Source organism: Phyllobates terribilis, unplaced genomic scaffold (genome assembly GCF_046119375.1).
Source record: "Phyllobates terribilis strain yellow unplaced genomic scaffold, ASM4611937v1 Scaffold_5__5_contigs__length_657084704, whole genome shotgun sequence".
In the NCBI taxonomy this organism is placed as follows: Eukaryota; Metazoa; Chordata; class Amphibia; order Anura; family Dendrobatidae; genus Phyllobates; species Phyllobates terribilis.
The window spans coordinates 453,310,912-453,326,472 of NW_027362765.1; the positions used below are offsets into that span (position 1 = coordinate 453,310,912).

The 15,561-nt window shown below is 42.1% G+C and overlaps 1 protein-coding gene across 1 annotated transcript in view; it reads left to right on the forward strand.

Annotated features, from left to right (window-relative positions):
- Positions 1 to 3,113: 3,113 nt before the first annotated feature.
- NEURL1 (neuralized E3 ubiquitin protein ligase 1) overlaps positions 3,114 to 15,561 on the forward strand; it is a 389,716-nt gene continuing 377,268 nt past the window's right edge. Inside the window, exon 1 of the mRNA XM_073685342.1 lies at positions 3,114 to 3,611. Within this exon, the coding sequence (XP_073541443.1) occupies positions 3,521 to 3,611 (91 nt within the window). The 5' untranslated portion in view covers positions 3,114 to 3,520. The remainder of the gene's footprint in view (positions 3,612 to 15,561) is intronic.

Below are 15,561 nucleotides of genomic sequence, written 5' to 3' on the forward strand. Positions count from 1 at the left end.
AATTGTATAATGTTGTGGTCACTATTTCCCAGGTGCCCCCCGACCTGCACCTCAGTTATTCTGTCTGGCCTGTTAATATTAACTAAGTCTAAAAGGGCCGTCCCTCTAGTTGGTTCCTGCACAAGTTGTGACAAATAATTGTCTTTGATAATTGACAGAAACCTGTTTCCTTTCTGAGATCTACAGCTTTCGGTTTCCCAGTCTATATCGGGGTAGTTGAAGTCCCCCATAATAATCACCTTGTTATTTTTTGCTACTTCGTCTATTTGTCTCATTAATAGACTTTCCGTGGCTTCTGCTATATTTGGTGGTTTATAACAGACTCCTCTGATAATTTTATTATTGTTTTTTGCCCCATGTATCTCCACCCATAAGGACTCGACCTCCTCATTTCCCTCCCATACATCCTCCCGTATTGTAGGCTTTAGACACGTCTTTACATATAGACAGACTCCAGCCCCTTTCCGACTTCTTCGATCCCTTCTAAACAGACTGTAACCCTGTAAGTTAACTGCCCAGTCATAGCTTTCATCTAACCATGTCTCGGTTATTCCCACTATGTCATAGTTACCTGTAGATATTTCTGCTTCCAGTTCATCCATCTTGTTTGTCAGGCTTCTGGCATTTGCTAGCACGCAGTTTACACGATTTTGTTTTGTTCCAATCTTCTCCCTGTGGATTGTATTAGAAATTTTCTTACCTCCCTTCCAAGTATCTTGTCTTGGAACTTCTTTGTCGCACTTCATATCTTTCATTAGTATGTTCTCTGGTTGCATGTTCGTGTCTGACGTTTTTCTTCCCATCCTCTCTTCTTCTAGTTTAGCCAGGGGATTTGATGATGTGAACACAAAAAGTCAAAAATTGTCTAAACGTGAGGATGTGTACGGAACCGGTGACCAGACAGGAGATCACATGACACAATTGCCCATAATGAAGGGCTCAAAATGTGTGGACTTAGAATGGACTGCGATTACACTGCAAGAATATTGCTAGTGAACTAATATGTACAGTGGTGGCCAAAAGTATTGGCAGCCCTGCAATTCTGTCAGATAATACTCAGTTTCTTCCTGAAAATGATTGCAATCACAAATTCTTTGGTATTATTATCTTCATTTAATTTGCTTGCAAGGAAAAAACACAAAACAGAATGAAGCAAAAATCAAATCATTGATCATTTCACACAAAAAAAGTATTGGCACCCTCAGCCTAATACTTGGTTGCACAACCTTTAGCCAAAATAACTGCGAACAACCGCTTTCGGTAACCATCAATGAGTTTCTTACAATGCTCTGCTGGAATTGTAGACCATTCTTCTTTGGCAAACTGCTCCAGGTCCCTGATATTTGAAGGGTGCCTTCTCCAAACTGCCATTTTGAGATCTCTCCACAGGTGTTCTATGGGATTCAGGTCTGGACTCATTGCTGGCCACCTTAGAAGTCTCCAGTGCTTTCTCTCAAACCATTTTATAGTGCATTTGGAAGTGTGTTTTGGGTCATTGTCCTGCTGGAAGACCCATGACCTCTGAGGGAGACCCAGCTTTCTCACACTGGGCCCTACATTATGCTGCAAAATTTGTTGGTAGTCTTCAGACTTCATAATGCCATGCATACGGTCAAGCAGTCCAGTGCCAGAGGCAGCAAAGCAACCCCAAAACATCAGGGAACCTCCGCCATGTTTGACTGTAGGGACCGTGTTCTTTTCTTTGAATGCCTCTTTTTTTTTCGTGTACACTCTATGTTGATGCTTTTTGCCCAAAAGCTCTACTTTTGTCTCATCTGCCCAGAGTACATTCTTCCAAAATGTTTTAGGCTTTCTCAGGTAAGTTTTGGCAAACTCCAACCTGGCTTTTTTATGTCTCGGGGTAAGAAGTGGGGTCTTCCTGGGTATCCTACCATACAGTCCCTTTTCATTCAGACGCCGACGGATAGTACGGGTTGACACTGTTGTACCCTCGGACTGCAGGGCAGCTTGAACTTGTTTGGATGTTAGTCGAGGTTCTTTATCCACCATCCGCACAATCTTGCATTGAAATCTCTCGTCAATTTTTCTTTTCCGTCCACATCTAGGGAGGTTAGCCACAGTGCCATGGGCTTTAAACTTCTTGATGACACTGCGCACGGAAGACACAGGAACATTCAGGTCTTTGGAGATGGACTTGTAGCCTTGAGATTGCTCATGCTTCCTCACAATTTGGTTTCTCAAGTCCTCAGACAGTTCTTTGGTCTTCTTTCTTTTCTCCATGCTCAATGTGGTACACACAAGGACACAGGACAGAGGTTGAGTCAACTTTAATCCATGTTAACTGGCTGCAAGTGTGATTTAGTTATTTCCAACACCTGTTAGGTGCCACAGGTAAGTTACAGGTGCTGTTAATTACATGAATTAGAGAAGCATCACATGATTTTTCAAACAGTGCCAATACTTTTGTCCACCCCCTTTTTTAGGTTTGGTGTGGAATTATATCCAATTTGGCTTTAGGACAATTTTTGTGTTTTTTCATTGAAGACAAATTACATGAAGAGAATAATACCAAAGAATTTGTGATTGCAATCATTTTCAGGAAGAAACTGAGTATTATCTGACAGAATTGCAGGGGTGCCAATACTTTTGGCCACCACTGTATGATACACCAAATAATTGTTTAAAAAAGTACTGTGGTAGTTTTATTTTGCACATACAGTACGCATATGTGCAAAAAAAATTTACTACATTGCTTTTTTTAAACAATTTTGAGAATATCGCAGTGTACCCAGGGAGAGATAAAATAATAAAGGGACCTCAGTTTTTGGAAAATTATTTCCATCTCTGAACCAAAATTCAGAAATGAGACATTGTAGGGTTAAATGATTTTTGGAATATCGTATAGCTCATGATGCCTACAGTGCTAATATTCTAATATCATCAGAAAATGAACTCAGATCACAGGAAAATCTCTGCACCTTCTGGGGGCTCCACTTGCAGAGCAGCATTAATTAAAGTAAGATATCTACAGGCTTTTTGATGATTCCAAGAGCTTTCCAGGGTGTCTCCTGAGTCCTGACACTATGATGAAGAAGACGGTTTGGTAACTAGCATGATAAAGCGCATTCAGGATTTGGGGAGCTTTAAAGTTTAAAGCCCACAGAGATGGGCGGATACAAGTATGGATTGGCCAGATGATGTCTTGTTATTTATTCATAGGGAGCTCAGACAATGCCAGGTAGCCGGCAGAGATGCCAAGTGTAGCAGGCAGCCCTGCTAGGTGAGAGCGCGCGGTATGGTGGAGAAGTCCCCTCTGTTCTTTTAAAGAGGGGCTTCTAAGTATAAAAAAAAAGACGAAGGATCTAAAGCAAATCACAGAGGAGAATCAGCAGCGAGCAATAACAGTCAAAGGGGAGGGGGAGTGAGGTCTCAAGTCCCTCTGTGGCAGAAAGGAGATATTAGATGATACAAGGAGCTACAAACAGATTGTCAGCAGCGGATCTGTGCTTCCTTGGGCACGTTCTTTCCTCTCTGAGCTCCTGTTCTGCATTTGGATGCCATGGGTAACAGTTTGTCCAGCAGCATCCCTACATTCCCCAGAGGAAGCCAGACCAGAATCCACAGGGTCCATCAGCAGCACCACCTTAAAGGTAGGTCATAAGACTGATGAGAATAATACACGCTGAATTTTTTGGGGGAAATGCATTGGTGGAATCCTATGTTATGCCATATGACTTGTAACACAGTCAGCTCTGCTACATCTCTATGCCTCGACGCACGCTCCCCACATACTCTACCCTTTCACTGCCTAATGATCTCCAACTGTTAGATCACATACATGGAAGCCTACAGGTGTTCTCTACAGATGTTACCGTCAGAGCCGCAGCACCTGTCTACCCCAGTATACATTTCTTTGTCTAATTATAGGGTCAGGTTTCATTGGATTTTTCATTATATGGAAGGATCTCTTATAAACCCCATATGCATATGTTACCATATTTACTAGACTGGCATGCAAAACTTTCTATATGAAGTCATAGGTTTATCAAACTTTTAGGAAACTCCACTGATACAATCATACGCCTGAAAGATTATTTCCGCATTGTCTTGAATTTTTATATAAATAAATAGAAATTGAAATTTTGCATATTTGTGTAAAATTATGAACATAAACCCTGATGTGAACGAGACCTGAGCTCTAGAATGACAATGTTCTGCGTGATAATAGTGCTAGGGTACAGTGCAGACTTCTATATGACAGCCGGGCACATAATTGCTAAAATATCTCACTGGAGGCATGTGGTCAACGAGACCATATTCCCACTGATTTTACTAATCAATATTAATTTCCTGATACCCCTAATTGGGGGCCATGTGTGTCAGCAGCCGCTGGTAGTGCACTCGCTTTAAAGCTAATTGCCGGGCTGCATCTGGATTCGCAGCAGCTTGAAACAAATGGCGTGTCCGGATGGCAGTGGGAAAAGCAAGTGAGCCACCTGCGGCTGGTAAAGTGCATGTCGTAACACCCTTAAAGGGTTTTTCCATACATTTCAAGTGATCACCTACACACAGACTTGCTGATTGGTAGTGGGTCAACTGGTGGAATGCAGTGGTGGCCGCACGTGTGAGCTTCCTCTCTATTCATTGTCTATGGGTTTGCCAAATACAGCACTTGATTATCTATATCCATCCCATAGAGAGGAACTAAGGCTAGGGTCACATGAGCAAATATTCTCTCAACCAAGAGAATCGGGTCAATTATGCTAATCATACTCTGATCATAGTGTGATCCGGAGACAGAAAAAAAGGTCTCCATCTTCTCCATTCTGTCATTCCATGGAAATTGGGCTGCACTCAGATGTCATCCAAGTACAGTCTGGTGCTTTCCACGCACTCATTGACTTGCAAGGCTGAGTGCGATCTGAATATTGGATCAGACTCGGGCATGCTGTGAGTTTTTTCCTTGAACTGGCTCAGTCCGAGGAAAAAAAAATCGACATGTGCACAACCTCAGAGAATGATATTGATCCGAGTGCGATGTGACGTTTCGTCGGATCACACTCAGACCGAAAATACAGTCGTCTGCCTGAGCCCTAATATGCAAATTGCCTTTTCAGAGAGGAAGAGGACTTGGCATGCCGGAGCCGGTATGTCATTCTCCACGAGGAGAAACGTTACCCCTTAGACCTTAGTCCACAGCCTCTCACCTAGGAAAATCAGATCTCACACTTTGCACTGACGAGGGGCAACAGCCCGAGACACCGTGTCTTCAAAATGAGATTCTGATTTGACTATTATCCTAAGTCACATTGCACGACTCGTTAAAGGGTCGATTGTGACTTGTAGGATTGCAGATTCCAACAGGAGGCGCTATAGAGTTCAAGTCCTCTTCCTCTCTGAAGAGGCAATTTGCATATTAAATTTCCCAGGGGAGCATTGCATGGCCAATAAGCCTCCTTACATTGGCATGCCAGAGCCGGTGTGTCACTCTCCACAAGGAGAAATGTTACCCCTTAGACCTGAGCCCTAATAGTGACTAATATTTGCTAACATGCTATCATTTAATCATTTATTACATTGGACACTTATTGGGGTATTCTCATATCAGACATTCATGGCATATCCACAGCCTTATGGCTGCTATCAGCGGAGAGGTCGCACATGCATTGCTCTCCCTATCGAAAATAACCAATAGATGCAGAAGAAATGGGACCTGCATTTATCAGCCATTTATGCCATATCCTGTGAATAAGGCAAAAATTAGAGATGGGAATAACCTTTGATTATCTAAAATGTGGACCTACCATTGTTACGGATTTCAAGCTTGAAAGTGTTTACTTAGACGTTGGATATGTTAGCACATCCTAAACCATTCCATAAATCTGAATATGGTTGTTTCATGGATTTTTTTTAAATAAATAAGAGTCTTGCAAAAATTTCTGCAACAGATCTGATGAACTATTATAGTTTCATTGTAGGACAAAGGCTCCAAACAACCATGCACTTGCCATTGTTACGGGCAATGCCGGAGCCGTACTCACTCAGTATTCTGCGGTACGGTACATGATGAATTGCTGGGTTCCAAATGTGATTTATAAAAATGATTTGGTATATGAAATGTGTATGAAGCATTGTTTATAAATTCATGACAGTCTGAGGAATGACTTCATCGTACGCAGAATTATAAACCCACACTATAAAAAAATCCTGAAAGACAGGATTTACGCGAAGTCAAGCTTCACTGGAGCCGAAGCCTTCGTACCAGCAGAACATTCCTTCCAAAAGACGGATCCCATGTCACAGCTGTGATTTGGAGAATATTTATGACTTTCTTCTATGTAGGGAATACTAATTCTATGTTTGTAGTATTTCCTTCCATAGTTGAAGCATCGATCCGGATTGTGTTCATATTTACATATCTGAAACACATCAATCCAGAGTACAGAGATGGGAGAAGAAGAAATCTACCATTTCTGTCAAATCCAGAAGACTTGTCGACTATTTAATAAAGACCTGTCCGCTCTTCTGAAATGTCTACTTTAATTAATATTTCTATTCCATCTTTTTTTTAGACCTCTTCATTGTGGCATTCCTCCTAAAAAAAAATTGACAAATGGGTGTTACCAGTTGGGTGTCTGTCTCTACAAACTCTGATACTGTCCAATCAGTGGTGACAATATCAGATTGTATAGGGACACATTGACAAGGCAGATTGAAACACCAAGGGGTCACTTTATTCATGAACTTTCAGGATGAGTAACAGAGGACAAGCACAACACTATGGAGTTATGAGAAAGATTCTCTAGATTTGCTATTTCATGAAGAATACAAGTATTTACTAATACAGACATTTCAGAAGTAATGATGAGTCAATTTTTTATTTGCTTTTTTGATTCTGTCAGTCCGTGACCTGACTACAGTTGTATATGTTCATCAGCGTTCAGTCTGTCCGGATTTGTGTGTGGAAAATCTGTAGTGGATTATAGTAACAACTGGGTGGATGAGATTTTAATAAATCTAATCTAAGTGCTGAGCATTATTTCTGGGTAGAAATTAACCTGCACGGCGGATTTAAAGGGGTTGTCCAGAACTTTAACATCGGTGGTCTATCTTTAGGATAGGTCGCCAATATCTGATCGGTGGGGGTGCAACACCCGGCACCGCTGATCATCTGTTCCTGTTGTTGATTGCAACTGCTCAGTTACGCAGCTGCACAGCACAGCTCTGTCAACAGAATAATGGCTGCGGCCGGGTACTGCACCTATTGATTTAAAAGGGGCGGATGTGCAGTACCCGGCCGCGGCCAGGTACGGAGCTGTGCTGTGCAACTCTGTAACTGAGAAGATCCTGCCGCTGCTGACACCGAGAACAGCTGATCTGCAGTGGTGCTGGGTGTCGCACCCCCACCGATCAGACACTGATGACCTATCCTAAGGACAAGCCATTATTGTTAAAGTCTCGGACAACCCATTTAAAGATTCTTTCTACAGACTTTCATCACAGATTTCACTCTTTGCACAAGGTGAAATCAGCGCCACAATCTGCTTGTAACTCTTGCACGTTTTGTTTTAGATCTGCAACAAAATCCACAAGAGATTTTTTTTTGTCACATATTTTGTAACCCAGTTTATAACCTAATCCAGGTTGTCATCAAAGCGGAGCTGAAGTTCTTCATGCCATTAAAGAGAACTCTTCTAACAATGACACCCTATTATGCAATTGCTATTCGTGCAATATAAATATATTACTGCTAATTTTCTTGAGAAAAACCTATGCTTTCAATATCATATTATTCCATTTCAGGTTAACACTTTTTATAGAGTAATCTGTGATGGAAAGAATTGTGCACACTAAGATATTAGGGATCTATATACTGTATATCTAGTGTACCAGTCCGGCCTTAAAAAAGACCTGTCAACCCTTTATGTACAGTGTAGGAAGAAAGCTGTCAATCAGGCACAGGAGGGCTGGGGGAGACACAGCTCACAAATAGGGGGCTTAGTGCTGGCTTGTGCTGCAGTTAATAAAGGGGGGTTTTATGGAAACCACTATAAGACTTCCAGTAAGTGACCCAGTGCAGGAACCAGGGTCTCTGTCACTACTGAGATCAGGCAGCATAAACCTGTTGATAGATTCACTTTGTTCTTGCAGTAGCTTAGATCATTGCTGTCTCCCTTTATGCCATGGTCCACCGCTTTAGTTTCTGGTGCCTGCAAACGCCTGAGGTTTTACATTTACATGGGAAATAAACAAGGCTGATAAGATCTGACAGCTTTCTTTAGGTTTAGAGGCAGAATAGGAAAACATGAATGTCAAGGGGAATGGCTTCCGTTTAAAGAAATGGAGTTCAGTTGTTAAAGGGATTGTCCCCTTTCAGAAAACTTTTTGCAGTAAGATGCGGTAGCTAAAAAACAAACTGAGTATAACTTACCCTCCCTGGGTCCATCACTGATTCTCCAACACTGCCCGGTCTCTGTTGTTTGTCTGCAGCACATGCCATTGTCTGGTAACCAACCACTTAATAGGCAATAAAATCACATATTTCCTCGATTTCTAATAAAGTCTATGCCCACCTTGGTAACCAACATTTTCTTATTGTTTCATTGCATCTAAAATAAAAAATAAAGCATGTTTATAATACATAAAAATGTCACTTTTTTGTTTCTACAGCTCCTATGCAGACCTATGTGTCTCCTTGGTAACAGACAACAGACTCTGCGTAGTCTGATCCTGTATCCATATTCTTCCACTTCTATTATACTTTTTGCTAACATAGAAAAAAAAATGAAATTACTGTCTACTAAAGCCCTCTAAACTTGTAAAAGTTTCTTTTTTACCTGTTTGGTGCTTCCTTCATCTGCCACCCATTCCCTGGCATGGTTTCTAAATTCAGCATATAGTACTTAGTACTAGTTATAAAGGCTTCTTAGTCCCCATATGTTCCAGTTTCCTCATGAATGACCACATGACTTTTGATACCATGGAAGATGTTAGAGCGGCGCTGGTGCCTCTGCACATGTCCCCTTCCTCCTCCCAGCAGGGACACCGGCGTGTTCACTTACCCACCCACGCTCCTGCGGCGTTGCAGGTCTCCTGGCAGATTGCTTAGGGTGCACAAGCTCCCTGCTTCTTAAAGGGGCCTCACGTGCTTCGAAAAATGTCCCCAGCCAATGTCTGGGAGACATTAGGTATTTAAGGTACCCACCCCAAATGGCCTTAGCAACATCAAGTATCAGAGTTTTGTCCTGTTACCAGGTTGTAAGGTCCCTGTTCGTGTGTTTCCTGTATTTGACATTGTCCGTTCAGTCTGCACGTCATCTGGTCCGTTCTGCTATATCCCATTCCTGAGCCCGTCCTGTCTCTACCTAGCCTTGAGCCTTACCTGCCTTGCTCGCACCTATACCGCTGCCCTCATCTGTCCAGTCTGAACCTGCACCTGTGATCCTGTACCCAAGTCCATCCTGTGTTCCTGTCCTATCCTACTCCCTGATCTAGCATCTGTTGTCTAATTCCTGGCCGGTCCTGCTTCCCAGCCCCCTTGGGGGTCAGCTGCCCCGGCTTCGGGATCTGTGCTGGAGTGGTACTTGAAGTCCACCTGGGTTCAAGTTTAACCACACCATTAGGGGCTCTAATAAAGAACTAGGTGGTCATTTAGTTATGCTCCTCCAGGCTCTCCCCGGACCATAGCACAGTGGTTCCTCAACCACATATGCGACAGACAATCCTGAAGCCCCACTGCTCAGTGTAGTGATTGACGAACTGGACTGTTTGGCCCAGCTCTCCAAAAAGAGACAATTCTTTTGGATCCCATATGGTTAATTACTAGTTGACACGCGGAGTATATTGGTATATGGCATAAAATCACACAGTATTGATGAGGTTGAAATCTCGCTTATCTGCTGCTAGCCAAAGGCAGTACGATTTTCAAGCATTTTTCTTGAGCTGCTTTGTAGGGGATTGGTGGTTTGATCTCATTTTGCAACCATCCAGCATCATTATACCCCCAGTGAAAGTGCAAGTGGCTCTCAGTGGGGCGATGACTCCTGTTGTTCATATAATGGAGCCGGCTCTAGATCAGTGGTGTGCTGTTTCAGGACCTGCAGCATGGTGACTGTGCAGGTTCTGTTCAGCTGTACTGATGTGCAGGTTCAGCAGATCCGTGTCCGGCAGGAGGAGAGAGAACTGTGCAGCTGCATAGTTCTCTCAGTAATTGGTAGGAAATAGTGATGAGCGAGTATGTTCTGTTAACTCTTTTGGCGAGCATGCTCGGGTGCTCGCCGAGTATCTTCCACGTGATCAGGTGTTATGTTTTAGTCACTCCGTGCTCATGATTTGCGACTGTTTGACTGCTTTAATAGATGTGAGGAATGCCTAAGAAACAGGCATTCATCACATGTATTAAAGCTGTCAAACAGTCGCAAATCATGTGCACGGCGTGACTCAAACATAACACCTGAGCACGCTGAAGATACTCGGAAAACACCCGAGCATGCTCGGAAATCTCGAGTAATAAGCATGCTCGCTCATCACTAGTAGGGAAGCTATGTAAGTTCCCTTCTCCATCATGGAAGAAGCTGCCTCCAGGCTATTAAAGGCCCATACGATTTTAGCAATATTTTTTCATGCTAAAAAGTTCATCTAATAGTTCAAAAGCAGTTTGATCTGCGATCAAGAGCAATGCTTACATAAAGTCCTTAGCAATCACTTAGGTCTCATTTCCCTGCATGAGTCATCATTAGAACTACAATTCTGTTACTGAAAATACTTTGTAGTTCTAATGATGACTCATGCAGGAAAATACTTTCTGTTTCTACATAGAGCTCAGAAGCGTTCTGCTAGTCAGTTTTTAATCATGTGATGTCATGGACATAATGGAAAAGAGAAGTATTAACTGGGTAGAAATGCAAAATGAGCAATTGTAAGTACACAGTGCTGTATAATATGATGATTGCAATATATTAAGAGGATAAAAACTTTGATGGGAGGAGGAGTGCTTCTTTAAGTGATTTTATTTTATGTAAGCCTTTATTTTCATTTTAAGTAACATGTATATTCTCATTATGGCACTTACAGGGTCCGATAGTTGCAGAGAACTGGATTTCCCCAGTACTGTGCTGCTTTATTCCAAGCAATAGTAATGGGACGGCTTCTAGTATTACATATATTATATGGAACTGCTGACGATGCCATTATATAAAGTAGCTCCAAGGTGGGACTTCACAATACCGGATACAAAGAAATCTTTTCTTTTCTGATTGTGTAACTGCCTTAAAGTAAAATGAAGAGATGATATGTATTTTGCTGTAGGCGACTTCACAGCATAAAGAGACAGCGATCGTATTAATCTCTCCCTGGATGCGCGATGCACGTTGGTAACTTCTTTTAGAGATTTGCTATAAGACACAATAGCTTCAATTTACCTCCACAGCTTTCATCATGAATATAAAGATCTGATACATAAAGTAATAGGGAGATAGTCCATAGATGTAAGGCTTTATTCAGAAGTCCGATTTTCATGTATGAGTGCTATCCATATTTTTCACGGATAGCACTCGTACCTGTGATATTCTATTGGGCCATTCACGTGTCTGATCCCCCCCCACCCCCCCCGATCGGTTGGTCCATGGAAAATATCAGAGACATGTCTGATTTTGATCCGAGAGTCGGATCAAAATCAGCAATGCCAATGGGTCAGTGAAAAAATTGGACTGCACTCGGATGACATCTGAGTGCGATCCAATTTTTATGGACTGTCAGAATGAAGAAGGTGGAGAGTCTTTTTTTTTTATTTCTCCACATATGAGAAAATCGGACACTCATGCTACACTCTGATCAAACTCTTATCAGAATAATTAGTCCGATTGTCTCGTCCGTGAAAAAATTGGACGTCTGAATGAAGCCTAATAGAGCCATAAAACGCTGAGTATCCAATTATTACTTTCTGTACCCTAATATATTGACCCTATAAAAATGAGTAATATGTTTCTCCTGATAGCTCAAGATATTTCTTATTTGAGAAAACAACCTAAATTGCCATTGGTATTAAAAAAAAAAGCCAACATTGAATTAGTCTTGATCTGCAATACCAGGCACAGCCATGGAAAAGAATGGCGCTATTTCTGGGGGAAGACGCAACTATTTTAATACTCTTGTTGGAAATCTATTAAATGCGTTGTTTCAGGACAGTAGCCCATGTGTATATGTCCTACTCGGTGATATGGATGTCATGGATGGGGATCCCTTGGTTAAGGTTCCCTGTGGAATAGGGAGTCAGTCTGTACCATAGGTAACTTGTACTACTAATCGATTAATGAATTGTAATGCTCAGCCTATCATCACTCTCATCTTCAGCTTTCCATCTCTTAACCAGATCTTAAATCGCTCTTAGGACAATAAAGAAATTCACATTTCCCCACTGTCCTGAATATCCGCCGTCAGTATAATGTAGCAGCCACAGACTGACATAAAGTGGCCTTGATTTATTGGCTGGATGACTAAGAACCCACAAGGGACGATTCAATATAATCTGATGTTTTATTAGATCATTTCTCATTCTAAAGGGAACTATTCTACTCTTACAATTCTTTAATATATTATTGTCTTAAAGGGGACCTGTCAGCAGATTCATGCTGCATTAATTACAGGCAGCATGAAATACCGACAGGCTCCCGCAATACAAAGAGTTGCCTTTTACTCGGGGAGAGGTGTTGTGGATCCATTCGGTTGCAACACTTTTGGGGCTGAACCGAGTAGTGGAATGTAAGGGATATCCTCATTTTCCTCTTATAACTTCTGTACAGGGATCTGGGCTTTGCTGTAGGGAATCCCTAGGTTTGGACCACAGAGTTCTTTCATGGCCAGATAGAGGATTTAGATGTGTAGTACTGAGGTCAGGGCTGGCGGAAGTCACTCAGATCAGCAGTGAGACAAAAGGTCAGGGCAGGTCGGAGAAGTGAAATGAGATCAGGATGCAAGTTGGATTAATAACAGGATACTCAGTTGAGAATGACACCTCTGCACAGACAGGAACCTAAAGAAACCAAATGCTCAACAATGAGTGATGGTCACATAACTATCCTTGGCTAGGTTGAGGAAGATAAATTTGAGCTATGGAGGCAGCACCAGACATCCCAACTAGAGTTGGTGCAAATTGATTCCCTGGACTAGTCCACGGCAAAGTCATTAAACTCTGGCCATGGGACGGGATCCCTGAGAATCGTCTTATACCTCCCGGCATCCACAGCTCTTCTGATTAGCCGGCCTGGCTCAACTTTACATGTGAGTCACACCGCAATGATGGAATCACGTCCTGTTGGCTAATTAAGACATGATCCACGAATATCAAGAGGTATGAGGCTATTAACAAGGTCTCCCCTCCCATGGCCACAGACTATTAACCTGGCAGCGGGACTGGGTCGTGTGGATCGATTCGCACCCACTGTAGACCCAACAGGTCATTGGCGGATACAGAGAGAAGAGGGCCCTTTGCAGTCCAATAGCTCTTCATAACCTGTTACAATACCTGCAAAAATAATGAGATTTTCAGGAATCCACAGCAGAAATTGACCTTCACGAGGATTTTTACTGCATCTATCATTGCAAAAGGTAAAATCAGAATTTCTGTAAGGATTTCACTGTGGATTTTCCTTACCATTAATATATATTTTCCTCTATGCTGGGATATGTTTTATGGATTGTTTAATTTTAACTACTGAATTGCCCTGGAGAAATTGTATAATGGCAAATGATTTATTATGATTTATATATTACTCAATGAAGCGTTCTGCCACTTTCCTTTATTGTCGGCGTTAGTCAGTATTGATTTTTTTCTTTATTTTGTGACTCAGTGCTGCAATCCTCAGCATCCCTATTCACTGACACTACTCCCGGAGAATGGAGAGAAGGATCTCAACCCTTACCAGCGTCAATGGCGCTCCAGTGATCATCCCACGCTGTCCCTCTTGTTCCCAGCCTTTTATATTCTGACACATGTAGCCAAGCAGTCATTTATTAGTAGTCACTCGTTAGTTATACTCTTGAAACCTGGAGCATGAGTCATAGGAACTGCCGGATGATCTCACCAGTACATTTTATCATGTTTTTCCCAGCTCAGTCTAATCGTCTTTTATGAACATCCATTCCCACGTAACGGTGGAGCCAGATAGGAATATTATTTGTACAGGCTGTCAAAATTGTGGTACCAGATACCTTCTTATATATGACAGACTGCCCATATTTTTTTGCCTGGATTGCCCGACATCAATTACATCTCTGCCACATACATTCTTTTATGCCATATTGGTTCATTTTGAGCTAATAGGTCAGGATTCTTGCCCCGAATTGTGGAGCCACATTTACAGGAGCCATGGCCGTAGCCGTCTATTAAACTATAGCCATAACCATGTTATAATGCACATTAGCGTACATATTATATATTTCATCTTTAAGATCTAGCGTTGGTACAAATCAATTTGCAAGACCCGGTCCATCGCTAACGTCAGTGCTTTCCGGCCTCTGGACGGGAGCCCTGAGAACCGCCTTTTACATCCCAGCATCCACAATTTTTCTTTCGACTAGCCGTCATCATGCAACATCATCGTTGTGGCGTGATGCACGTGGCATCGGACAATGTCGGCTAATCAAGAAAAGAGCCCTGGATGTCGTCAGGTAGAAGGTGGTTTTCAAGGCTCCCGTCCAGTGGCCACAGATTATTGACGTGGCTGAATCCCATGAATCGATTCGCACCAACTCTACTAAGAACATATAATGCTCTCATAGGACAAGACGTATTCTACTAGGAAATCCCTAGATTTAACTGTCCTCTGAGGTATCTATCTATCTATCTATCTATCTTCCCATTAATCTAGCAATCCATCTAGCTAAAAAAAAAAGGCTCAACTACTTTTCAGCCAATACATTGCCATTTTGCACATGGGAAAATAAATCACTATTATTTTGAATCTGAGTCATTTGGAGTGCGGCCTACATGTCCGAATTTTCCTTTTTTATCTATCTAAGGGAGCAGACGGCCGTATAAATCAGAATGAGATCGGAACGCAGTGCACGGACTGGCTGGTGGCTCTCCCATGTGAGAGCTTCATGTATTTCTATGCAGCTATCATACTCGGGTCCGGAGAATCGGCGGGCCAGTCCATGCACTGCGTTCCGACCTCATTCCGATTTATATGGCCGTCTCACTTCACCTTAATATTATCTATCTATCTATCTATCTATCTATCTATCTATCTATCTATCATCTATCTATCTATCTATCTATCTATCTATCTATCTATCTATCTATCTATCTATCTATCTATCTATCTATCATTCCCAGACAGATAGGGAGGCAGATGGCAGGCTTAGAAGCAGCAATTACTTCCAAATGCCATTTGCAGCTTAGTTCAGGTCCTTTCTTATTATCTGGGTGTGACGTCAGTTCTCCATCAGCTTACAGAATGGTCCCACTGTCTGGAATGAAGAAACCTCACACTTACTCCAGATACTCAATGCGAAAATCCCACAATGATAACATTACAATGAGAAACAGAAACAATGCTGCTGCATTAAGAAAATACTAAAAGTGCATATATTTAAATTACA